Source organism: Pollicipes pollicipes, unplaced genomic scaffold (genome assembly GCF_011947565.3).
Source record: "Pollicipes pollicipes isolate AB1234 unplaced genomic scaffold, Ppol_2.1 Scaffold_6686;HRSCAF=7923_pilon_pilon_pilon, whole genome shotgun sequence".
In the NCBI taxonomy this organism is placed as follows: Eukaryota; Metazoa; Arthropoda; class Thecostraca; order Pollicipedomorpha; family Pollicipedidae; genus Pollicipes; species Pollicipes pollicipes.
The window spans coordinates 4,785,399-4,812,758 of record NW_023596921.1 but is presented as its reverse complement, the minus strand read 5'-3'; the positions used below and the strand labels follow the sequence as shown (position 1 = coordinate 4,812,758).

The window sequence follows — 27,360 nt, the reverse complement described above, 5'->3', positions numbered from 1 at the left end:
TATAGACTCAGCAACTGAGTGCATCGTTCAATGACACACACACACCACACACACCCACACACACACACACACACACACACAACACACACACACACACACACACACACACACACACACACACACACACACACACACACACACACACACCACACACACACACACCACACACACCACACACACACACACACACACCACACACACACACACACACAACGCACACACACCACACACACACACACACACACATACACACACACACACACGCACACACACACGTACACGCACGCACGCACGCAAGCACGTACACACGTATGCATGCACGCACGCATGTACGCACACACGGACGCACGAACACGTTGACTGCCCTTGCACAACTTCTTGCGATGTGCAGCCCCTCACAGCTAAATATATGCACTCAAGATCCGACAATTAGCGAACACTTATGGCATACAAATGTGCTACAATCAGAGACCATTAGATGATGCTTCAAATTTTGCATGCGAACACCATGCACATCAAACGCACGATACGAATTGGTTTTGCATTGTGGCCCTTGTGCCAAGAGTTAAGTTTTGCCAAATAATCTTGGGATGGGCAGAACAAATGTTGAAACCTACCACCAAAATACTCTCACAGGCGGGTTTCTCTCCGAATTTCGCTCACTTTCTTCTCATAGTTGGAGGCCGGATGTGGGCGGGGGGCACTGAAGCCAAACTGAACAGGAGCTTATAAACACTCTATCTTGTGCTATGCATTTACGTTGTTTGAAATCGTGCCTATCAAGCCGATGTTACATAAAGGGGGATATGTCAAACGTTATATGCTACTTCCATGTTCCATCTGCCTCAAGCTTCTTCTGAAATACATGCTGTATCTCCTATCTGGTTGGTACAGCACTTGAAAATAAAAATGCCTTTTGCTACTTGGTTTTTCACAACGGGAACTAACAAGCCAACACTAACGGACACTTAACATACCGGTCGGCCCTGGCTAAAATACCATTTATTTAAGTGTTTTCTGCATTATGGTAATATCAGCACAGTGTCTCCTCCAACATTTCATTAAAGGTAGTGTTCCACATTTTTATAGGATTCTTAACTGAAATGGACATCTTCAAGACAGTTCGGTGCAATTAAGATTTAAAACTCCTTTAGCTTATGAGATACACGCCCGGGATGATGTGCAGACCATTTTGGGGACACTATTTCAAGGCCACCCAGGTATCTACGTCGCCGTAATAGCGTAATTCAAGCCCCGTTTTTCCATTATTGGCCAAGCGGCAATCAAGGTCAACAAAATATAATTGTCAAGTCGGTCAAGTTTGGCGTTCATGAGCATGATTCCAGATATAGCGGTTGCCAATCATCTTTCAACCAATTTTTATGCAAGGCACGATAATGCAATCAAACGATGGACGCATTGAGGAGCATATTTATTAACAGAGGAGCTGTGTTGTCTGGAGCAATCTTTTCCACTTTTAAGCGGAAAAGACCGTTGTAAGCTTTACAAGAAAAGTCATTAGTGAGCTCATTTCATCATATTTAATGGTCGCTTTAATATCTTGAAATAGGGAACATTCCTTTTAACGTGAAAAGTGCAAAATTCCGAACTATTAAAACTCTCAATTGCAGGTTGTAATATTGTTCAGAGATCCGATGGTCGGCTACCACACCGATACTAGACTAACGAATAAAGAAAAGAAGAAAACGGATAATCGAATCAGAGAGAGTAATGGTTCCACGTGCAGGCGGTGAGCCTCGTGCTGAGGAGCGTCCTAATTACTTCAGCATTGCTAACTGAGCAACATTTCCCCGGCACCGACCGGTAAAATACGTACGATACTCTGTGCACCTTAAATGTATTTGTATCTGTCTTTGTCTTCACACCCACACTTGCAGTCGAGCAAAAAGTGCTTGAATACCGGGCAGGCCCGCGAGTCGGGACGCTGGTTCTACTGTTACGTAACATCTCAGTATGTTATATGTCACACACACACACACATATATATATATATATATATATATATATATATATATATATATATATATATATATATATATATATATGTGTGTGTGTGTGTGTGTGTGTGTGTGTGTGTGTGTGTGTGTGTGTGTGTGTGTGTCAGTATGTCGCATGTTAAGTCTTGGTCTAAGTAGGTATGACAAATGCGGAAGGGTAAATGCAGTACAATCAGGAACCTCTCCAATCGGCCAAGTGGTCACCAAGGCGACTTAGGGACGCAAACGGACTCAAACTAACGAAAGGGGCTTGACCGCCCCCAAGATTGATAGACGCACCTGCTGAATGCTATCGGTATAAAGGTGCCCCATGTCCACCATGCTGAACTGTAGGGTCACATCAGGTCCGTGAGATACAAAGTTGCAGCCCTCCGGCACCCACCTGAAGTTGGCGATCTGGTTCTCGAGCAACATGTCCAGCTGCTCCTTGATCTCCTGGAATTTTTCCTTTTCGTCGTGCAGTACGCTGCCCACACCGTCCGGTCTGCAACACGGTGCGGCGGAGAGCCGTCAGCCTGACAGCAGGGACAGGCGGGCAGCCGGGCAGCAGGGGCAGGTGTCGGCAGCGGGGCAGGCCGCGGCCGCCGTCCACCCGCACCCAAACACCTCCCCTTGCGCCACTCCAGGGACCCGCCACACCGCCATGGCAATACACCAGCAGTAATGCGTTTCCCCAAAAGCTGAAATTTGCAGTGACTTCCACAAGTATTGCACCACCTTGTACAGATCTGACGTTTGTATCACGGAGGCATGATATCTCTGGATTTCCGGGGTCGTTCCGTCATGTTGGGCCGAGTGCAGTTCATTGCCCGCACAAGCAGAGTTTGGAGAGATTCACTTCGCACTCAATTATGTGGCTTCAAGCTGTCGAAAGCTCTCACGCAAGCACATTTAATCCCTGTCAAACGGATGTGAATTGTGAAAGAATGGCATCTCCACCGGAGACGAAGTGAACGGGGCGCGACAATTTTCATTCAATCCCAGCCGATCTCCGGACTACGCGCCGCGGGAGCAAACACATCCCACACCTCCTCCCCCTCCCGGGCCGGAGGCGCAGTGTATCTCGCCGACGACTGCGAGGTGAAAGCAATTGGGAGGCGCCGCTACCGCCAGGAGAGCCCGTGTCTCCTCTGATGTGATCGACTGCACCGAACAGAGGTCAACAGGAGACGGTGGCAGGCGGCGGCGCTGCGCGCGCGCCGTCGGCGCATCGGGACCGAGTGAAATGAAGGCTGAACGGTCCCTGCCGCCAGGCCGCGTGGGGAGTAGGGGACAGCCTGGGAGACCGCGGAGGGGCACGTGGAGAGCCGAGCCGGCACCGTCCACTCGAAACCACGCCAGCGTGCGTGGTGCTCCGCTGTGGTGCTGCAGGCTGCACCGATCTCCCTCCGCACCAGGAGTCAGGCTGGAATCCACAAACCACAGTTTCGTTCTGGTGGGTGGGGAGGGGAGGGGGGAGGCGGGTGGGACCGGAGGTTAAACTCGGGCCCCGGACGGCGTGGTCAGACGCGGGCGGACCCCGGTCCGTGACCGGAGCCGCGGATGGCCTTCACCGACCATCAGCGGCTCCCCGGGTTATTGGCGATTCGCCTGATAGGAGCGGCGGGCTGCGGCGAAAGACGGCTTTTCGCCATTCTGTCGGCGCCACTTAGACCGGCAATCAGCGAAGCGAAGTAATTGGAAACCCTCGGCTATTTGAAACAGAAACCTCCCTTGGTATCACTACTTCTGAGTGTAAAAACATCACCAAAAGTAGCAACGTTAACGACCTTCGTTCATCGCGCCCGAAGCAGCAGCATTTTGTTTCGTAGAGATCTTGAAGTTTAGATACCGTCTTTCAAGCAACGTTTCTTGATGGATTCCGTTGCCTAGGACAAAACTGACCTTCTCCGTCCCCTATCACCTCTCATTCACTCACGAAGTGGGCCGTTCATTCCTCTCCCTGGCAAATTTCGAATGCATCAAGATAAACCTATTGCCCGGTAACGACCAGCTTTAACCGCAATTAATCAAGTCTTCGCGGACGCAAACCGGTGAGAGTCAATGTGCTGACCACATGGTGCTCCGCCGACTCTGTCCTTCTCTCTGCCGCCGGTCTTACCAGGCAGAACGGCACGAGAGGCCAACAACTGCTCGTGACTCCCAACATGGCCCGGCTCGATCCACTCTCCTCCGCCACCGCGCCAGGCTCAGACATGACATGCCCCGGGTCACGTGCCACGCCCCAGCTGACCCCTCACAGATGTATGCACACCTCGAGACCCGTCTGGAGGCTGGTATCGGGTGTGTCTTCGGTGGTTACGCGACATTGTGGCGCACACGTGGTGGAGTGACTCCGCTACAGGTGAGAGTTGGAAGGCACCGAGCTTCTTAGAATGTGTATTTTCATGTTGCTTCTCTCCCTTCGGAAGAGATATGATACCTGAAGTCGAATGACGTCCCTAACGCGGTTGGTTGCACCGATCCGTACGGCTGAAGGCAAGCAATGGCTGCTACTAGAGCACTTCACGGGTTGGATCAATCCACGGACTGTGGATCAAACTGCAGGCTAGATTGAGCCGGATCAGAAATTTCCACCAAAACATGGAAAAGGACCGGAACGCATTTTCAAATTTGTCGGCTCACATAGATTGGGACTGAAATACAATCAGATGGAAATTGTCACCTAATAGTTTACAAAATGCTGAATGAAAACAACGACTCAGAAAAAGGACCTTTAAACCAACAAAAATACAGGATTGTCGGTTTCAAGTGATGCATTTGCGGGCTACATAGTACATCACTCAGCCATATATTCCACAACAGATTTTCTGATGAACAGATCGCATTGACAAATTGTGAATGAGTGATCCTTATGTGGGTATGGTCACTTATTCATAGAAATATGTGCACAACTCTAGTTATGGAAAGTTAGTGCGATCATCCCCTCCAATGTTACTAAAAAGTATAATGATCTAATAGCATATCGCATAGCACAGCTACGATTCATTCTGCTTTATCAGCAGTGTCATTTAACCCCGGTGGATAACATTGCATCTTAGAGTTGTAAAAACTGGACAGGAGCATGTTTTGTTGGTAGAAAGCGCATTTATATAAGTTGTTCAGTGCATTAGCGAGGAACATTATTCACATGGATAAGACAGTAGTATTAGCATTATTCCTAAAAAAAGCAGGAGAATGGAGGCATAGTTAGGTTAACCTTTCGGCAACATGCCTTTATCAAAACAACACCAGAAGTCTTCTATTGTTTCGATAAATACATCTTGCCGAAATATCGACCTAACTATATCTCCATTCTCCTGTTTTTCTGAGGAATAAGGCTAATACTACTGTCTTATCTAAGTAAAAAGCATGCCATTAAGCTTTTAGATACAAGCGCCTGTCAGAGGAAATTTCAACAATGGGAAAAGGAAATTAAGTAGCATTTGAGATTTCGGCGATGGGGTTCAAAAACGGTGCAATTGTTTCATTCTCCTGAATGAAAGTACCTCAGGCACCCCCCAGTGGAGAGTCGCGTGCGTTGATTTTAACTTGAACGCGCCCGGTAATCTACCAGGAAATTATAGCAGCAGTTTAGGTTGTTTCATCAGCTGGTGTGTTCGAGGCCGGACACACACAAAAATTCTCGTACGTGAGGTGAGGCGGCCTTTTAGTTTTTTTCAGAGGGTGCACTGGATGAGGGCCGCACTATGCTTGTGAACTGTGTGCCGTTGAAACTGTCCAGTGGCAAGTGCAGGTATGTTGCACCTGGCCTTGAGTCTGAAAAGGCTAGAAAATATGCTCATACATTTAGGTTATTGAAACCAGAAGCGATTTTAGCTCCTGCGATATGGCGGTGCGTGTGAATTATGGGCAAGTAATTTTTATATGAAAAGTAATGTGACCAGCTTTTTCTATTTGGATCTTTATCCAAAATTGCGCCACCAATAAACGCCGTGCTGTTTTAATTATCTTAACATCGACTGGTTCACGACGGCTCATCGCACTCTATTTTTCAATGTATGAACAAAATCTGCTGTTCAAACTTTTAAACGCACGTAACGTGGGGGCGGATTGACGGATTCATTTGACCATTTTTTCTCCCTGTAAGTCGGACCAGACCAGATTGCGCTGAGCAGTATGGGAAAAGTGGATTGGCGGCGGATTGGATCTGGACTAGCCAGACTGGACTGGACCGGATCCTGAACATTACATTCGTGAATTGCTCTACGCTCCTGTAGTCGTTATGCATACTTTTAGTTTTCACCAGTGCACGAGATACGTGACAACTATGATAGATGGTGACTCAACATAAAAATAAGGCTGTATTCGTCCGCAAGCTGCCCATCGGCCCTTATTTTCTCATTCGTGCCTAGTCCTGCATCGTCGCAGTGCCCCGCTTATCCGGGTCAGACTGCATATATCTGCCACAGGCGGATTGAAATGACCTCTGTCGGGCGGCCACGAGCGAACTGAAGTGACCCCTGCCGGACAGCCACGGGCGGACTGAACAGGTGACACCATACCGAGAACGCCGCCCGACCGCCCTCACAAGACCCGAAGACGGATTGCTGTGCGACCAGTATTGGAAGCGCAGGACTCCCAGATACACGTTGTCTGGTCCCACCATTTCCAATCTGTTTCATCCGATATCTCTGAAATGGTCACTGCTGGCCGAAAGAGCTCTCACCACTAAACAGAGCTGCATATTTCTGGCACTGAGCACACTCCCAGCCGAACAAGACGAGGCGGCCCCGGCGGATCATACGGCATGCTATCTTCAGCCACATCCGTCAAAAGTGCAGGTGAATCGGCCTCGCAGCAAGCTGTATGTACATCGTAAGGCCGTTACCAACACTGGGTGGCCTTCAACACCACTCAGCAATGCATGATGCTGAGCGCCTCAAGCGAACACACGTACACACACACGTACACACACACACATACACGCAGTGGTGGCGCAGTTAACTAGGACATCCTCAAACCCATGCCACATCATATCTACAACACGGACGGCCAGTTAGATGGATCGCTGGTCTACGTCTGAGGCGCGCGGAGCGTCCTTCAGGCGTGCCGACGCCGCCGGCGACAGCTGACGCGCCGCTCAAGGCGGGACTGGTACGACCCGAGCACGCATGCGGCCTCGGTACGACCCGAGCGCCGATCCGAGGGCGCATGCGGCCTCGGTACGACGCGAGAGCGCATGCGGCCTCGGTACGACCCGAGCGCGCATGCGGCCTCGGTGCGACGCGAGAGCGCGTGCGGCCTCGGTACGACCCGAGAGCGCGTGCGGCCTCGGTAAGACGCGAGGGCGCATGCGGTCTCGGCGGACGGCGGCGCGTCCTCTCAAAACCCCACAAAAAAACACAGTCACATCGTGAAAAAGGGCGACAGCGCGGCGCCTCTTCCTATCCACAGTGGCGCGTGGTCATATACAGGGGCTCGGCGGCGACGTCGCCAGGCACCATCCAGGGACAGCCTTCGCATGCAGAAGAGTCTATACTGGCTGGGGAACGGGGCGTCCTGATGAGGACGCGGCAGTCGCGCCAAGCCTATGAAGAGACTACGTAAGCTGTGGGATGTTGCCACAGGGTGGACACCCAGTCGATACATCGACGTGGAGAAAGCGCTGCAGGTCGGGATATTGTGAGTGTTCCGTGTTCTAGAAATGGGGAGACAGAGTCCGAACTCAAGACGCCGTGAAATACGCAAGAGATGATACTAACCCGATGTTGATGCTGCCATCCTCTTGAACGCTATGGTAAAATGTAAGTGTGATGTTAGTGTGGGGCCAGTACAGGCGCATGTAATGTTTCACTGTAGATACAAAATCAATGTACAAACTGAGTTATAAAAAGCATGCACTGTTTGAAAGAAGAACGATGTTTATGGTGAACTATGTGAACCAAGCCGTCATGACCAGCAACTAAAAACAGGTGAAACGGGCACATCACTAAGAACTAAATCCAGGCAGGGATGCACATTTTAACCAACGCAGGAAAACTATGTTTTATATTGTACGGCAGATGTAGCAAAACCTTGCGACGAGGTCACTCCCAGCACCACTTTATTTGGGGGAGGACGCAACTTCCTTCGTGATTTTTTTTTTTAAATCGCGCCGTGTAAGTAAACACATATGCGTACAGGTTTCTTTGTCTTCTTTAACCAAAAGATCATTTGTGTGGGCCTTTCACAGCAAGAGCACTGCTCCGTTATCGTCTGCCATGGCGCGACAGGGCTTGTGGCCACTTAATTTAGCTGTCATAGTACTTACATGTCAGCCCTTGCTGTCCGAAAACACAAATCGTTTGCCAGCCAGGAGCTTCTGTCAGAGTGTCACGTTTCACGCAGCGCAAAACACCGAGCCTTATTATGTGTAACAACTTTCTTATCCGTATCTATGGAATAATATCCAAACACTTATGAAAAATATGAAAAAGCAAGCTTTTCGCACGATGCAGAAAACATCACCCTAAATATCCCAGTGGTAAACGATTCAGTTCCTTAAAAGCAAGGGTATATGAACTTGTCATGCAAAAAACATGATAACCAGCTCACTTTTCCCTTTTGATTTTAGCATGGGAATGTGAAGATCGCGAAATTCATTGGTGAACGCATAATGATCTTAAACCATTTATTTTAATAAATATGTTGCGGGTGGTTTGCCAAGTGCGACATAAAGGCAGCATGGGCTAGTAAGCCATTCCTGATGGTCCGTCGCTTCACTCCATGCACTTCGCGAGTTTTCTGCACACCTTTTTTCTTGCAGCAGGTATAATAACGTCTTTTAATGTTATCACTCCAAGTAACTGAAGATGCGTACAGTTTTCAGGAATCTATTCCGACGCAGTTGTGTTCTCACCACGCCAACCGACGCCCACAAAGGTCCGTTAGGTGCAGGGCAAGACGACCGAGTTCTACCCCCCCCCCCTACCCCTCCCCGCCCGCCGCCGAGTACGCCGCATGGGATCACGGTCCGAGCCCACCGCCGGCGTCGGGCGAAGCACGCACGTGCTGGCCGGTGGCGGCGGCGGTGCTCGAATCGAGTCAGCGGCCCGGCTTGACCACGTGCTGACCGGCCGTGGCCGGGTCCGACTCCGCCGGCGCGGGCCGAGCCTGCGTCACCTGACCGCGTGCTGACCGGCCGTGGCCGGGTCTGACCCCGCCGGGCGCGGGCCGAGCCTGCGTCACCTGACCGCGTGCTGACCGGCCGTGGCCGGGTCTGACCCCGCCGGGCACCGGCGAGCCTGCGTCACCTGACCGCGTGCTGACCGGCCGTGGCCGGGTCCGACCCCGCCGGGCGCGGGCCAAGCCTGCGTCAGCTGACCGCGTGCTGACCGGCCGGCAGCGGCGCCGACGGCCCGGCGCTCGATACCGGCCGGCCCGGAGCCGAGCGGAACACGGCCACGGCCGGCCACGCCGTACGCCGTGGCGTGCCGAGGCCGTGTGAGGCCGCCGCTGAGGGCAGCGCTCGACATGCCGTTTGTGACTTGTCATAGGCGGGGATCTGTGGCCTGTCAGTCAGCTGGTGTCTAAATGGTGCGCAGTTCTCGTCGCAAGGCATGCGAGTGTTTCAAGCTGGGAACGAGACGCACGGCCTGGGCGCAAACGCACGGCTCGCAATTTGACGCCCGCGAGGCAGCGCCGAAACTGAAGATTTATTTCAGCACGAGGACCTGGATGATATGGCCATACAGGGATGGTCTTTATGCTGGCGGCGCTGTGTTAGATTGCCCCCAAAGAGCCCACTGTCTTTTATGGTGCACCCTACATTATGCAGGCGCCATAGTAAAACAAGACAAGCTGTTTAGGATGTAGGCCAATCCACGGCAAATCATCCGCAGGGTGACACGACACCCCTCTTCCAATTTGACGAATACACAGCTATGGATAAATTACGCATCCAAATTACGATTCTGCAAGTTTTAGACCCATCTGCTCCTAGTTACCACTAAGGAACTGGGAGCAGATGAGCACACGTGATGACGCCAAAAAGCTCTTTTTTATCTCGCCCTAGCGAAAACAGTTTGTGCTGTATAATGTTTTGGGGAAAATGCATCAGAAGGCTACATTTTTTCTGAAGCATGGTTGGATATCACTTTTAAGTCAACTAGGTACATAAAGTGGCCTAGTTTTACCTTTGACCTCATTTTCTGTAAAACATGGGGACTCCAATCTTATGTCTAGTGATATCCAATTTAAAACCAATTTATGGCCGTTAAGGCTAAAAACGATGCGATTCGTTCTGGATGAGTCGGAAATTGTATGTGAAGATTGGCGGATCCCACACCATAAGCCGACCGGAGAGTATCCGGTGACCGGGCGATCTTGAAGCCATCCATTTTAATCTTAAACCCAGTTTCTTTGACAGTCTTCAGGAGCACCGTAACAATGCCTGAACAAAAAGGGCGTGCCTGTCAATCGACCTTACGTACCTGTCGTCCCTTACGAGTCGCGTAATGACAGCGTCGTTCAGGGTCATCACAGCACATCTTTTTTTCCTCTTTTCTAATTTGGTCCGAATCCTTTGAATGGATGGATTTCTGGGATCAGCGCTCACGCTGAGCAGTGCTTGTTGTGTGAGCCCTGACCCCCACCACCCGATAGCGCAGTTCCAGGCAGCGGCAGAATTTAGTGGCGAAAGCTTAACGTGCCGCAATGCTCGGCACGGTCCGTCCTGTCCTCTGACGTCAACTGACCTTTAGCGCGACCGCTGCCACCGGCCGCAGGCCATACCTGCCAAAGGCAAATAGCGAGCGCCCTAAAGCGACTCGAACCCATCCCGCCACGGATGGGCGAGTCGGAATGCAGGCGCTCTAACCAACTGAACCACCGGGACGGACATAATAACCAGCACATCAATAACCATCATATAGCGTTGAACTAAACTTCATCATAAGATAAGCGAATGACTGGTCTAAAGATGCATTATTTGTTCCTAGCCTAGCTTGGAGCCGCGGCAGAGATCCGTGACATAACTGTCTGCGTGCCGCTGTAACTGATGAACCGATGGACTTATAATATATGGCTGCACACCATGCCTTTGAAAAATGGGTTGGTTCTCTAACTACATGACTCGAGATGAATATCAGATAAGCACGGTCGATGAAAAGGCACTCTACATTTTTTTAAATTGTTTCATGGCCCCGGTTGATTTCGAGGTCAAGGTCACAGTTCCGGACGCAGGGAGCCGATCGCGCCTGGTCACCCGACACTGGCCGGTCGGGTGTAGCGCCGTGCATGATCCGCCAATGCTCAAATTCGATTTCCGGCAGGTCTAGAAGAGATCCCATCGATTTATCTTGTTTGGCCCGAACGGAAATAAAATGGTCCTCAATTGCATATCAGTTTGCAGAAAATGGAGGATGCCACGTTTTCCAGAAGGGTACCATGTGACGACACCATGTTTTCACCTCTGGTACAGGTGACCTCGTCCTAAAATACAGTTAGAAAACGTGCCGCACATCTTTGCCCTTATTCCAGGTTATTGCCGTTCGGGCATACACCACATACTTTGCAAACTTCAAGAATCTATTGAGGCTTTCTGTGGTTTCCATGAGATGCATATGGACGAGTCTGTGCTGTACTGCCAGGCAGCGGACGGCTATTGTCGAAGTCAAATTACTCGCCCAAACCAGCTTGCCGTATTTGTTTCTGGAATGTTAATTCCAACAAATTCTGGGATGGCAGCTTTTAAGTTAACAAAACAAACGAAGCAAAATCATGATTTTACGGGCGGTATGCTGACCAATACGCAGCCATACCATACAGTCCTGAAGCATGTGGGGTTTACCGTGGGACTGCATTTTTGCATATGATGACCTTTATGGTTCTTACCCGACCTAAACATAACATGAATGCGATGATTTAAGCAGCAGCTTGAAGAAATTACTTAAACGACACGGACGTTAAGCTGCTAAATTATTTCCCCGCAGCCGCATAAGCAAACGACTGAAAACCACCCGCTTTTAATCAAGCACAACAAATCAGAAGCTGATGGCCATTCAACGACACCCGTTATGAGGGCAGGCGCTTCGCTGCGCGGCAACATAGCAATCAATGTCCATGTTCTGGAGGCAGATCGCCAGGAGGGTACACGTAAGAAAACGGACGCGCCTGTACGGGGCTAACCGTGGGACACGTCAGAAACACGAAAAGCCAGTCAGAGAGAACATCACGGTCGCTGTGTGGGCGGCACCGGCCGCCGACTGCCCACCTGTTGCCGTGCACGTGGCTGGCGCAGAAGGAGAAGCTGCAGTGGATGAGCATGGGGTCGATCATGCTACCCTTCTCGCTGTGCGCTAGCAGGTCGCGCAGGTAGGCCAGGTGGCGGAAGCAGGTGCGCACGCCGTAGCGGGCGCAGTACTCATCCATGACGAACACCTGGCCGGGGCTGAGCCAGCCCTGCCGACGCCACACATGTGCTCAGTCGGCGCCGCTCGCTGAGGCGGCGGCCGCTCGCCCGCCGTCTCCGACTGAGGGCACTCAGCGGGATCAGCGATGCAGCGATGAACCCCACTTACTCGCGCAACAGAGCTGACGCGGGCAGCCAGTGGTAATCCAACCGAATTATTAATACAACACATCAAATTGACATATTTAGAAAAAATTCATGCTGGTACAGCTGTTTGTTTCTGCATGCAGTAGTTCGCGAATTCCTTGCTTTTTTGTCTTGATGTCAGCCATCCCGTGTCTTGACTGCATACCGGTCATGATCAGTAGTGCCATGCGAGGCCGCGTCAGGTCACCCAAAGAAGCTGTGAGGTCAGCGTCAAGCATGGTACCGAAATCCGTTTACGACGCCCACTTGTGATACACAGGTCGGTGCAACAGACACGTTTCCAAGCCTGCGTATTTCTAGGTCACGCAACCTGGGACGGTAGGTACATCACATCCAATGAAATGGTTTGACTTCGGCCGAGTTCAGTCTTGTCAGCCAGCAATCAAACCTTGACCTTGTGACAAGGTTCTAAATCGCTAAATCCGGCCCTTTTCTTCGGTGCTGGTTATTCAGCTATGCAGTCATTTCGGCAGGAACTAGAGGGCCCTGAGTTTCCCTGCTACCGCGATTTTCTCCAGGGCAAAAAATGCGTGCTTGTGCCCCGTTTTGGGAGCACAGTCAATAAGACGCTTTGAACGGCCTGCTACATTATCAGTCGTGCGGCAGACGTTGACTGACGATGCCTCGGTGAGACTGATCAGGCCTGTGACTTACCCTTTGAAGCGTTCCGATCCGGAAATTGATCCCAAGATTAAAGGAAGAGCGATTCCTTTGATTCATAGGCGGTCGCGGTTGGTGACAGACTAAGACGATGGCGTGTTAAGAAACTGTCACCAGTGAATGTCATGTAGCTATTCGCTTTTGGGGAATTTTGAACACTAATCGAGCTTTACAAATACTATGTTGCTTTCCAGGAGTAAGAACAAAATTTGAACCAACCTGCACTAAAATGCAGCTGTATTTGAGACGTTATCATTATGGGTTGGTTTTCATACAACTACAAAGTGAACGGCAAAATACAATAACACATGAATTTGGGAAAGTGATAAATTTTCACTTCAACGCATGTAATTAAACAGGGTACCAGCAGAGTTATCAACTGCACGTTTCGGTATGATGTTGCATTTATGAGGCTCTGCAGATGATTGCATAACCGCAAATTTGGATACTTCGCCTTTCTTGAATTTCAGCTTAGGGATTCATGTCGTTAGCAAGGATGTGCGACACAGGCTGGAGGGGTGCTGCCTTTGCTAGGACCGGTGCATCTCGCCACGCGCACTGCTCCCTATGGGACACCCGATACCGTCAGCTAGACACGCACCCAAGCTGGCCGGGGATTAAATGTCATCGCGTAATGCATGATTTCATCACGTTACGCGTGGCCAGGCAGCCGCCGCATGACCTCCAGCATTGTTTTAAGAACATCACCAGCCCTGAGCCGTCACATGACATCGGCATACGCGAAAGAAATGCGTGGATGGTTAGTGCATGGGGTGTAAACCCTGCGGACAAGCCCCGTACAACGTGTACAAAAACTAGTAGCATATGGTACGCATGGCACATGGTGGTGCGTTTCTATCCAATTTGTTGAGGAGGTAACCTACGTATTCGTATTTCGAATACCGCAATGGTAAATGCCGCAAGGGCTAGAGTCCTTTCAGAGCTACGTCGAGGCAACAATAACGTGATCAGGTTCGGTTTGGACATACTTGATAAATGTGCAGTATTAATTTGAAAGTCGTAACTGTATGAATCTGTGTGAATAAAAACCCCATGAATAATACAAATTAATCAAATTTGCCAACCTCTAAATGCTATCAAGTGATGATCATCGACTGTCCTTTACACACGCACATCCAGGGACAGCTTGTTCTCGCACGCAGCACCCATCACCAGCGCGATGGTACTGACAGCGATGGCCGCCACGTCGGTGATACATCGGTGGTTGCCTGTGTCACCACACTTATCAGCTGGCACCCTTTGTCGCCGCTACATACGGACAACACATCGCTGCTAAGCGACACCACTGACGAATGAGCTACTTCCCTTTGTCATTGGCAAGCCTACATTCACCAACCCATGTGTGTCCTTCGTTGAACAAGGTCATGGATTTTTCCACAGCGAGCCGACGGCATAGCTGCTTGCGAACATTTCCAATCGAACGGAAAATGACCAATGTCTGTATTCTACCTGCTTACACAGGAGTCATTGATACTGAGCCTACATTTCCCTAGGCTGATTAAGGCCGAGAAAGCACACCGAAAAAGATGTCGAAGTACATGTCTACCGCCGGCACATCGCGGTCACAGCACGCAACAAACGTCGCGCTTGGTTCTGCATTCCAGGCTTGGCGCTATTTGCCGACCATCAGCAAACAAAGAACATCCACCACGCTAGATTATTCCGACAAACCAGGTGTCCACGATGCGAGGGCTCGCCATACTTTGCTTCGTCGCCCGCACGGCAAACAATTGCGATATAACGTGCAGCCAAACACTGCAACGCATTGTCGCGCTCTTCGAAAGCAACGGCTTCAAAACAGCAGCCGACGTACCGAATAAGTCTAGGAGCTTTTAGTGATGATTATATGGCTGGTTGCGGCTGTTGCGAAATAATACGGCTGGGCGTGTAAGCAGAGCGCGTGTTAACAAGGATATGAGGACTCTTTTCCTACTTGGTGGTGCAACTGCTAAGCATCCCGCATCGCGCCGCTGACTTCCATGGCCTGTGCCACACGCGGCTGACGACACCCATGGACCGCGTTACACGGAACTGATGAGCCTCAGGTGTGGGGTGGCATGACTCAAACGGCGAGGCAGCCTGGTCGCGGACATTCCGGTGCCACAAGGGTGAGGCTCACGCTCAGGGAAGTGGCTGTCCATGTCAAGAGCTTCTGATATCCAGATTTCCGGACTCAGAAGCGCACCGCCATAGCGACTGATCAGGATGTGCAACTGACAGCCAGCAGCCCCCATCACAAATCCTTGTGTATTCAAGACGTTTGACCGGCATTGCAACAAAATAATCTACTCACGTGATGTTGTCTCTCCACATTCGTGCCACCCGACTGGCACTCTAGCATTCCGACCAAATGCCTCTCAATTAATGCATGCTTGGAACCTTAACAGGCATTCCACTAAGTCAGCCATGCTACACTCCCGTCCCCTGGTACCATCGCGCGTACCCTCCTGACTTAAACGCCAGTCTGGTGGACCATCACCGCACCAGCCCCGGTCCTGGTCAGCCCCGCCCCACCCAGGGTCAGCCCCCGCACAGGGCCACATCCGTCCCGCCCAGCGTCATCCCCGACCCCGTCCCGGATCAGCCCCGACCCCGCCCTGGTCTCACCAACGAGGCGATCGGCTCATTGAGGCGGTGCTCCAAAGTCAGGGCCTGCAGGAACTGGAACAGTGAAGCGTGGTCGAACTTGCACGGGTCGGCCGATATGAACTCGTCCATGCCGTGCTTTCGGGCACGGTCGGCGTCTGCGGGGGAGACGGTCGGTCGGCGCGAGGCAAGCGACCAGAGACAAGAGAGACAAACCAACAGTGAAGAGAACAAGGGTCGGTGGGAAACAGCCGGCCGGTACAAAGACGACAGGAAGTGGGGAGACAACCCGCCATCGGGGAGACATGAAACGGTCAATGGAAAGACAAACTGTGAATGAATGAGAATCAGCTGCGTGGCGACAATGGGCGCCAATGAAGCTTTTGTTGGTGCACTCGGCGAGCTATTGAAACGTAACAGCCTTGACTGGAAAGACAAACGGTAAGCAACACCAAATGTTGACTGCCGAAAAGCGGGTGGTAGGCGGCTGTGCAATCTATGAAACGTAATCGTTTACTCTCAATCGCCTGCTATTTTGTGATTGCGTTCAGGTGAGACGCTCGCATATCCTTCCCCACATTGGCTTGGATGCATCATGCTGGACCTGGCACTCGATTACCATCTTATTCAAGTGGCAAACTATACTCTTACTACTCTGTGCAGGGGCGTGGGCGTGGCCATATTCTGCTCCCTTCATGCTTTTTGGCCACCATTTTCAAACGATTCGCTGCAGGCTCCTGAAGCTCGGTTACTTTTACCCAAAAAATTGTTTCGCATGTCTCGGCAAAATTTTGAAGGCAAACATTGCCCAAGGGTGACTCCAGAGCTTTACGCCGAAAGTGATGTCCGCTGAAATTTTCCCTTTCCCCGTCCATTTCCATGTCAGCATAGCTGTGGTTATCATTTGTCTGCTCATAGATTATCCCTGGTGGAAATATAACAGAAATGTGAACAAAACGGGTAGTATGATGCTTCAGCCGTACAATTTTGACGCAGGTGGTTTCAGGACAGCAAAAACAGAGGTTTGCACACGATATGAGGCGATACTGAGGGAGGTAAAGCAAGCAGCGTGGAGGGAGGAAGAACATTACTGAAGTTACAATTACAATTTGCATATTAAAATTACATTCCTGAAGGACATTTTTGGCTGGGTGGCAGAGCACAAAAAGGTATGAAAACTACGAATGCCAAGATGAGAGTGTAGGAAGGTAATTTTCGAGACATGAGAACGGGGCGAGATCTGTCCCCTCCCCTAACGTTACCCAACCACTCGACATTGCAAATGCAGTAACACTAAAACATACACCCATCTGTTCCCATCCTATCATCTTGGCACCCGGAGCTCTCACACCTGTATCTCTTGCCACTCATTTCCAGAAAAACTATATTGGTAGCATTCACGTATCGATGGGCGCAAGAATACTTCGCACGTTTCAGGGACATATGAGCTTGCACATAAACCAGAAATGTCTCCGGACACAGAAATGCACAAACAGCCGCAAGACAGGTGATCGATGCCGAGGGAGGGTAAATGAAAGCGGCCGGTGTATGGGTCAGCAGCGTACAATTGTGTGACACAATTACTAGTTTGGCTCCCTGATTTGACCATAGGCATGAGGTTGCTTTTTCGGTATTCACTAAGGCTAAATTTCACTGCACGTGCGCGGAATTGCTGCAGTAGTCTGGTTTTTTGATCGCTATATTTCAAATCACGCCTTAGGTTATTTCCCCTATATCCCCATCGCTAATTTCACTACACTTAAAATCCACGCAATAGCTGACAGCGGTTCCAGACATGTTCAGAAAAAGCAGTCTGCTTTCTATATTATGGCCAGGAGGACGACGGCCGAGGAAAGCAGTCCGTCGAGCATCCGCATGGGTTGGGGTGCCACCAAGCCTTTCGAGGAGCTACGTAAGAGCCATGCTTAGCGGAGAGCGGCGTCCCCGATGGGTCGTCGGGATATCGTTAGAGGGGTCGTTAAAGGTCAGCGCGTCCAAACTGTCGGAAAAGGCATCCTTAGTGGGGTCATGGCATACCGCTCGCGGGGTCACCAAAGGTCGTCGCGTTCCATGTGGCGGCCGGGGGAGAGCCGGCGGTGTAATTGCGCGGCAGCTGTCCGGTCCGCTGCGCTGGGCAGCGGCAGCCGGCCAGCCGGCCGAGTAGCGTGCCCATCCCACCCAGCGCTTACCGCCCTGCAGCTTGGAGAGGGTAGTGTTCTTGCCCTGGGACATGACTGGCGGCGTGGGCTTGTGGCTCTGGCCGGTGGCGCGGTACATGGCCATGACCCACAGGTGGCACTCGTTTTCGTCCTCGCAGGCGTACAGGATGCCGTCGCCTTCGCGCACCGCGTTGAAGAAGAAGCGGCCGCCCTCCAGGTCTGCCGACCGGTCGCGATCAAGGTCAAGTCCGGTCGGGCAACGACGCCCTTCCGACGGACAGGCGCACACCGGGAAGGGGGCGACCAGACCGCTGTCGCCTGCTCCAGCCCACGGGTGCATGGCGGGAGGTGGAATGTTGTACGTCTTGCTGTACAGCGCTATCCAGAATGGCATGCATGGTTGAAATACGCGCATGTCCACTAAACTATCCTTCAATTATTATGTTCTTTACACACATTGGATAACACATCACACTTGCCGGACGATATAAGGCATGCGTTTTGTGAGCAAGGGATACTCTTAGCTCTTACCCATTCCAACCATCAGTTGAGCTGCAACAAGAGAACAGGGCTGGTCAAAATAGGTCTGTACGCTTGCTGCAACATTACCAAATGAATGCCTTTCATCTCAAGATATTTCGTTCGAAGCAAGTTCACAATGATTCATCAAAACCGGCATAAAACAGAGGATGCTGATATATTTTAAGGGTTGATATTTGTTATGCTTTTTGAGCAGACCTACAGGTGTTCGTGCAAATAGCGTGCGATGTCATGTGCCGCATCATGAGCAGCGCTATGGTCACGTGGACTGACGCCTCGTGACCCCCCTGCCCTCGGTGCCGGTCCCCAGCTGCATCACTGCCGGCGTCAGAGCTCCACAGTCACGTGTCTACACCAGCCACGTGCCGGAAGCCATAGGACCCGCGCTGACGCCTCGCAGAGGTGGCAGGTCGCTGGCGACACGTGACCTCCGACCCTCTCAGGCATATAAACTTAGTTTTAGGGGAGCGCAGACTCCTTCCCGAGAGTGTCGCGGCCTGCCCAGAGACGAGCCAGAAGCAAAATTCGATTTGGCGTCCATTAACTTCCACTGATGACTTCAGGGTAAGTTAATTATCGTAATGCTAATGAACTCTGTCTGTCGGTAGGGGTTCTCTCATCTGCCAATCGCGGCAAGCGATGGACATCGAACAGACCGAGACCGATTCCAGGTCAACTCAATCTGGGGCGAGGGGCACCCATAGAATTGTCTGATGCTTCGTTTAATATTGGTTTAACGCTATACATCGCATCGCTACATCGCACATCGCTAACGGACCCAACGCACAGGACATGAACTCGCGGAAGTGAGGATGCGAGCGAGATGTGCCGTTTCTCGACCGCCTTTGCCCCGTCCCCGCAATACTGGACGGTACAACACGACCGTCAGGTAATGACAGCTCCATGATCATGCCGGTGGCGAACGGCAACCTTGACGTCACTGGGAGGTCAGGGCGCGGACTATGACGTCATGGTGATCACCTACCGCTGGCCGGTTCCATGTAGTCAACGGTGTAGCCGTCCAGCTGCATCATCTCGGTCGGCTCCGACTTCTTCTCGCGGTACGTGCACATGGCAAACGTGTACTGTGACACCTGCACGAGCACGAAGTAGCGCCGCTTCCACTTCTTCCAGCACGTCTTCCCCAGACAGTACAGGTAGCTGTGCGGATGAGCAGAGCGTGGGTGACGGTCGAGCACTCCTTAGCGCACTGAAGGCGCTGTCGCCATCGCATGAGTGACAAGGTGCATTCCAACACGAGGATTCAAACGCAAAGATCGTTGTGCGAGACATTGTCATTCAGAATAAGAACGAGAGCGAAAACGAAAATGAGACCCTTGCCATTGAGAACAAGAACGAGACCCTTGCGTGCGGGAAGCTTGTGATTACCGTGCACCTCATTACTTATCACTTTGTTTTGTTCTTTAACACTTGATGGCGTAGCATTCTGTCACACGTTTACTCTCTTCGGACCAGCATCTAACATCAAGGCAAAGCGATGCCCGCGAGGGTGAAGTGGCGAGAGCGGGGTGTGAACAGCATAGGCTTGATGTTCGACTGGCGGCCGTAAGCCGGCAGTCGATGGTCGGGAGGGTTTTATAACTGGCATGCTGCTTAGAAACCGGATGACGGCGTCGACGTGATCATCACACCCCACGGCGCAGCGACCGAGATTACGAGCACCGTCAAGTGCTACAACTCGATTCAGCGCGGTGGAAAATCTCGTCCGCTGTTGCCCGCGGGCCACGCCCGGATAAACGTGTTTCAGATGTAAATTGCACGGAACAGCCTACGACAGCAGAATGTTCTGCATGAATCAGTTTTGGCGTCCAATTTGCCGAAACGTCATGCCGCCTTATCGTCGGGCGAACCGATCGAGCCATCACCTGGTATGATTGGATATCGGGGGACCGCAGTGTTCCGCCGACTCTGACGGTAAGCGCTGAACGGTCCCAGCGTCCCGGCGCCTGGTGGGGCTGTTCAGTCCCAGAGCGGAACGGGACCTCTGCGCGTTCTTATGTGCCGCGGAAAGGTTAGACCATCCAGTCAACGACGGGGCTGCAGGTGTTTTCCCAACACATTTTCAATACGGCTTCCGTTGAAAAGCACATCTCCGGGAAAGAGGGTGTATCTCTGTTGCTAGTGGTCAGCCGGTCTCGTGCTGAGCCTAGGTCAGACTCTGCACTGCTTAGCGTGCGATCGTCTGCGATTGCAACTAACGTAACATGTCACTGATGCGTTCAACACGGCAGTCTGCACACCTAGCCATCGCTCCGGCGGCAGGTCGTGAGGAAAATCGATGGCGTTTGATAGCGCCGATAAACCGATCAGGAGGCGGTGGAACTCGTGGCCGCGAGGCCGACCGCCGGCGCCGCCGACCATGGGCGCCACCGCCGCTTCCTGCTCAGCTGGCCGCAACCAGCTGCCCGCCGCGGGCAGCTGGTTAAAGGGCAGTCAGTGGGCACTGAGGCGTGCAAGGGACTGCCGCCCCCGCTAGGTTGGCTGACATTTAAAAAGGCAATTGTCTCGGAAATGGAGGCCGGTCGGTCCGGGCGGTGGGCGGTGCGGATGATGAGTGTGCAGGCCCAAATACCACCGGCCGTCGTGGGCCGCGCCTTCCTTGGAGATGTGATCGATAGTGCGAGCAAAGCTATCACGGCCAGCGATGATCTGCTGTCGGGCGATTGTTTGAGCCCCGTTTGAGAGGGAGCCGATTCATGGGATCTGACAGTTGGGCAGTTTATCTCCAGAAACGGCGCTACCTCTGAAAGGATGTCTGAAAGCACACCCAGCGGTGGCAGGGACTTCCGGAGGGAAATGAGACGGGTAACTAGAGAAAGGAGCTGTGGCCGGGAACTGAGGCGGACAACTGAGGTAACGAAGATTCAAGCAGAAAACTGAGGTAGGGACCTTAGGTAGATAACTGAAACAGGAAAAAAGAACCGTGAGCTGAGGCGGAGAACAAAGACAAAGAACTGAGGCAAGGAGAGAGCTGAGGCAGAGAAATGAGGTAGGGACCTTAGGCGGGGAACTGAAACAGGAAACAATAGATGGGAGCTGAGGCGCACAACTGATGCAGAGAGCTAAGGCAAGGAAAACTGGGGCGTAGTACTGAGGCAGAGAACTTAGGCGAGCAGCTGAAACGAGAAACAAGAATCTGGAGAGCTGAGGTGGAGAACTAAGGTAAAGAGAATTGAGGCGGAGAACTGAGGCAGATAGCTGAAGAAGGGCACAGAGATAAGAACCTGACGCAAGGAGCTGGGAAGGAAAACTGGGGTAAGAATCGAAGGAAAGGAACTGAAGCAGGAAACTGAGGTAAGAAACAGGGACCTGAAGTGTAGACCTGGTAAAAGTACTGAGACAGATAACTAAAAAGGAGGCTGAGGTGAGAGGCTGAAGCAGCGATTAAGACAAGGGAATGATGAAATGAGCTGAAGAAGGGAGCTATGAAAGGCACTGAGGTGATGAAATGGACGATGGACCTGAAGCAGGGTCTTTAGGTGGTGCAAATCAAGAGGGCTGGGAAAGGGGCGCTAAGAAGGGGATACGTGGATGTTGAACGGGATGGGACGACAAAAAGCGGATGTTGAGTGACATAAATGGCATAACGCGGTGACGGAACCGTCCGATGGAGAAGTACTCACCCGCCATGCTTCATGTTCAAGGGCTTGTCCATGCGGCAGGCGATCTTGATCTTGAGGTCTTGGTCCTGACCGTTCTTAGGTACGGTCATTTTGTGCCACTCTGGCATCTGGAACGCAGAGCACATCGTCGATGATGCCGGCCGCCGGACCAAGGGCAGATAGAGCCCTGATCGCCGGACCGAGGACAGACAGAGCTACAGCCGCCAGAACAAGGACAGACAGACCTACAGCCGCTGGACCAAGGGCAGGCAGACCTACAGCCGCCAGAACAAGGACAGACAGACCTACAGCAGCCGGACCAAGGGCAGGCAGCCTACAGCCACCGGACCAAGGGCAGGCAGACCTACAGCGGCCAGAACAAGGACAGACGAAGCCACAGCCGTCGGATTAAGGGTGTACGGAGCCACAGCCGTCGGACCAAGATCAAGCACGGAATCCCGCTGCTCGGATCATGGCCAGCCAAAGCCGGCTCTCTGAACCGCGCGGCACAGCAATAAACGAAACAGGCGACGCGTCGCGCGAAAACGAGCTCACGGCGCCTATTTCATCAGGATGGTGTTCGTGCCAGTCATATGGTAACACATGTGAGGACTGATCATGCTGAGGACTGAGGTACAGAGCATGACTGGACTTTCCTGTACGTCGGTTCATGGTCCTGTGCCACTATCGACCGCCTCCGTATGGAAGAGTAGTGTCATGGGAGGCGCGCTGTACCAAATCACTGCCAGCACCGCTAACAGCTAGCGGAGGTTTCTTAGTCGTTATTGAATGCAGTCCATAATCATCACGATACGCAGATCAGCATAACCCTCAGTGCTTTAGAAAAAAAAATATGGGGTGCGATGCTACATTCCGTTACATTTCCACCGATAATCTCTAACGAACACAGGGAGTGGCAGGCCTTAAACGGCCGCAGGTACGCTTTTGACATGCAAGACGTCAATGGCTCTTAAGACCACCTTGGCGCTGCCTAATTATTAGTAATTTGTAAGCCTTTTAATCACTCTGATAGCCTTGTTATTTTATTTCCGCATGACAAATTATAGGTCGCTGGAGAGATATTTCAAGGCTGCTTTTTACCAAAAGGTCAGATATAACGTATATTGCCATCACACACACAAAGCGAAAATAAGAAGCATCCACAAAAAAGAACGCACATAAAAAACGAAACCCAGGCCACGAAACGGAACAGAGGAAAAGAAACATGAAAAGGAACGGCACGGAAGAGCGATTTTTACAGAGCTGCAGGCGATTACATGGCTAGTCATCCATGTGCAAGGCTATACTGCAAATTTTGTCCCAGCACGTGATCTCATAGAAACGATTGATGGTGACCTTGCGCAGAACGTACGCGAGCGCTCATCCTAAGAATCCAAGGTGCGCTGCGCCATATTTCCTCTCTTGCTGCCCCAACTTGCCCAATTTTGCCTTCGAGCGGTGTCGCAAAGGAAACGTTGTTGAGAAAGGGACTCTTTTCACTGTTGCTAAAGGCTTGGTGCAGTGCAGAATATGTTCAATGTTGTCGTGGCGGCGTTCCTTCACCATGGTTTTGAAAACCGTGTTGTGGCAGCTTCTTGGTTATTGTAGATGGGCTCGGAAAATAACAACCACATACGTGGTCGAGAACACGTAAAGGCCGTCTCTCCAGCTGACCGGTCTACGGTCGCTACACTCCATTGATGCGTGTGGTTCGCTCCTTTGTTACAGAAATAAGAATGGTTGAAAACCCAGACCTGATATGAATGGTGGGCAGCATGATGCCATCGTTGACAGGTGTCTGAACGCAGCGTGGATTGTTCGCGGGAAATAAACTCGTTGGAACCGAGCCAAACATTACGAATTATGTGTTGCGTGCATCATATTTTATCACACTTGTATCATGCGGCATGATCCAAAAGTTATAAAGCTCAGCACTATATGCTCATTTACAGCTTATGTTCCAAAAGGACCAAGATTGCATGCTGCCACCTTCTGAAGGCTAATAAAAGCATCACGAAACGTTATGCCCCGGGCTTCATTTGTCTTGCAATATAAGTGTCATTTAACTTACCATAGCATTCAACAACACGTCAACATTTTCTTTTAATATAAAAGTCCTGATCCTTTTTATTGGCACTATTTCTACCTTTATGACCAGATTGAGAGCATTGTTAACTCTATTTTCAGCATGATGTTCACATTTTTAACAAAATATATCTTCAAGTTGTCCATTTTGGATTTACATATAAAATTAACATGGCCAGTTACACCCAAAATGCATCCGGTTATGAAAAATATTTTCGAATTCGGCTTTAAGCAAAACTTGGAACAATATTTTCGTGGCTTCAGAGTACGTCTACTACATCGGTTATTTGAGTAAGCGTGAGATTTAATTGCTGGTGCTTGCGTTTCGAGAATTCGACTTCGTGTCGTTCTTCGCGCTGCAATCATGCTCGTGACGGAAAATCATCGGTTACTGGAACCGTGAAAATCGAGTTTCATTCAGTACGTGACGTGTGCATTCTTGCATGCATACCTCTAAATTGTGTTTTTTCTAGTGATGAGCGTCTTTTCGCCTTTCATGATGTTGTTATCCATCATGTCTGCCAGTATTGCGCTCGTAAAATACCTCGTAGTTGGTGAAAATCCATCGTTGGAATTATTACGGAATGTATTGCTACATTTCATGTTTCTATTTATCGCAATAAGGGCTCGACTACTTCGGCGGGCTCCGGCAATCTTCAGCCTTGGTAGGCGGAGCCCTGCCGTGCCACGCGCCACGGGCTGCTGCAGCAGCACTAACGAGCAGGCAATGCCTTCCTTTGTTAATGATGAGGTGTCCAGGCCAATCAACATAAGTAACAGCAAACAGTCCCGAATTGGTGGTCTGGTCGTTCGTAGCTTCCGAGCCACGGCCAGGTTCGCACGACAGCCATTACTTCAGGCCTGGTTGGCTCGAAGAGAGACCGGTTCGCCTCACGCGCGCCTTTTAGTCACGCGCTCGGGCTTTACCAGGTCGGCATGGCGCGCTGCCGAACCCATGGATTGCAGAGGGTGATGGGAAAAGTTATTTGTGTACTACGCGCGGAGCAAAGTACCAGCGCTTCCTATCTGACATTGCGTCATTCGGTGGTTTAATGGGATATTCAATGGTTAAGCTTCAGCTTACCTCGCTCTCAACGTTTTGCGACGCACACAACTTTCTACGAAGCGCGGGCCACTTGCGATTGCGTACATGAGGGAATCAGACTAGAGAAGAGACGAGAGGGCAAATTTCCGCACTGAAGTCGCTCGCGGCCTGGATCTGGGTGGAACGCCCTTGCTAGTTGTTACAGTCATTGGAAACTCCCGCTTGAAATGAGGCTACTCGATTAGTCAACTCTGAGTCAAGGGCGCCACCCGCATTGTGAATGAGCTATAAGTAGGTTCTAAGAGCTGAATGTCGCCACCTGGTCAGCTTAACTTGGAGTCGGTGGCAGGCGACGTCGTCGCTTGGTCAGCTTAGCTCGGAGTCGGTGGCGGGCGATGATGGCAAAGCTGCGCTCAAAAATCAAGATGTTCCGCGCGTCTCAAGGGCATGCTACGTGAAACATCGGCGTCGAGGTAGTATACCGATCAACGCGGAACGTCCCCGAGGTGATGCGTCCTGGACAGTGTGTGTTCACGGTGCACTACAAGGTTATTACCAGGTATCCGAATGCACCCAGCCGATAGATACTAGACAGCGTATACACTACTGGGTGTCATGTCGCCGTCAGCAGCACGTCACCCCCAGCACTTCTGCAGCCGACAGACTGCCGCGGCAGTACCTTGGAGGTGAAGGGCGTGGGATGGAGCACCACCTTGCCCAGCTCCTTGTCGTCGAGGGAGAGCATGCCGGCCGCCTCTGTGTACAGCTTGACCTTGACGGCCGGCAGCGGGTGGGTGGTGGTGAAGTCGCCTTGGGTGTCCCACCTGGTGGCAGCGGAGGGTGCGGGGCAGGTCAGCACTGGTACCGCCACCGGAAGCACAGCTTCCCCCCCCCCCACTTTTTCCCTGCTATATCGCTGGTTGATGGAGTGACTGGTGCGACGACTGTTGTGGCAAAACATTGGCAAGAGGCTGCGAAAAATAATTGGTCTGGTATGCGTATGGTGAAAGTGAGCAATCACCATCGTAATTAGGCTCCAGTAAGGGCACTCGCACCGTACGACGTTACGACACAACTGAGGGTGCGGGAAGAAGGCTCTTCACCAGCTACATACTCAAGTCATGCCAGGGCAGCCCGACATCACCATCCTCCATCCAGTTGACAAAACCCGGTTGGTCTCAAAGCTGATAAAGTCGCCCCAGTTCCTGTGGCGGAGGCCAGCTGTGCCCCATGACGTAACCGAACCGCTCCTGTCTCCGCACCGGCCACTGACATGGGTTTGGAGGCCTCGGCCTGGTCCGTCTGCAGCTTTTCGCCTCCCTCCACCTCCATCGTGCAGTAGACAATCTTGCTGGGCGCCAGCGACTTGAGGCCTCGTACTTCCATGACCACCACCTGTCGGTGGGCGCGGGACGGGCCTCCAGCGTCAGCTGCCGTGCCTCGTCGCCACGCATCACGTATTTAAGGACTGGCGTGTCGACTTAAGGCCTTGCAATATGCAGCAGCTGTTAACTACTGTCATCACACGCCAATGCCAGTTCATATCACGGCCACAACCGAATAGCGAACTGAGGCGTCTTATGGCTGTACGTGCCATATCTGTGAAAGTCATATCACAGCGACATATATGTATTTCATTTTCCCACGCTGCTGCAAATATGTGTTGCTAATACTCTGGCATTATAAAAGGAAGCAAGGCGTCGTAACAAGAAATATGGCTATCATTTTTTAGTAACCCCAACATTTTTGGGAATGACGTGCAAAAACAAAATACACGCAGTTAGCAATAACGCTCAGAAAAATACTACGAGCGATGTTATAGAACGCCAGTCGGCGATGGTCAATGGTTGTGGTATTTCAAAGGTGATGGCCGATGGATGCGGTATCTCAGAGAGGTGATGGCTGATGAATGTGGTATCTCGAGAGGTGATGGCCGATGAATGTGGTATCTCGAGAGGTGATGGCCGATGAATGTGGTATCTCAGAGAGGTGATGGCTGATGAATGTGGTATCTCGAGAGGTGATGGCCGATGAATGTGGTATCTCAGAGAGGTGATGGCCGATGGGTGTGGTATCTCAGAGA

At 51.4% G+C, this 27,360-nt stretch overlaps 1 protein-coding gene across 1 annotated transcript in view; it reads right to left on the bottom strand.

The window, feature by feature from the left end:
- Nucleotides 1-2,400: 2,400 nt before the first annotated feature.
- LOC119107286 (calcium-dependent secretion activator) overlaps nucleotides 2,401-27,360 on the bottom strand; it is a gene marked incomplete at its 3' end in the record, with an annotated part of 90,711 nt that continues 65,751 nt past the window's right edge. The window contains 10 exon segments of the mRNA XM_037230706.1: nucleotides 2,401-2,502; nucleotides 7,724-7,753; nucleotides 12,214-12,401; nucleotides 15,847-15,983; nucleotides 18,015-18,203; nucleotides 18,516-18,536; nucleotides 19,510-19,685; nucleotides 22,169-22,275; nucleotides 25,957-26,101; nucleotides 26,551-26,672. Of these exon segments, the coding sequence (XP_037086601.1) occupies nucleotides 2,401-2,502; nucleotides 7,724-7,753; nucleotides 12,214-12,401; nucleotides 15,847-15,983; nucleotides 18,015-18,203; nucleotides 18,516-18,536; nucleotides 19,510-19,685; nucleotides 22,169-22,275; nucleotides 25,957-26,101; nucleotides 26,551-26,672 (1,217 nt within the window).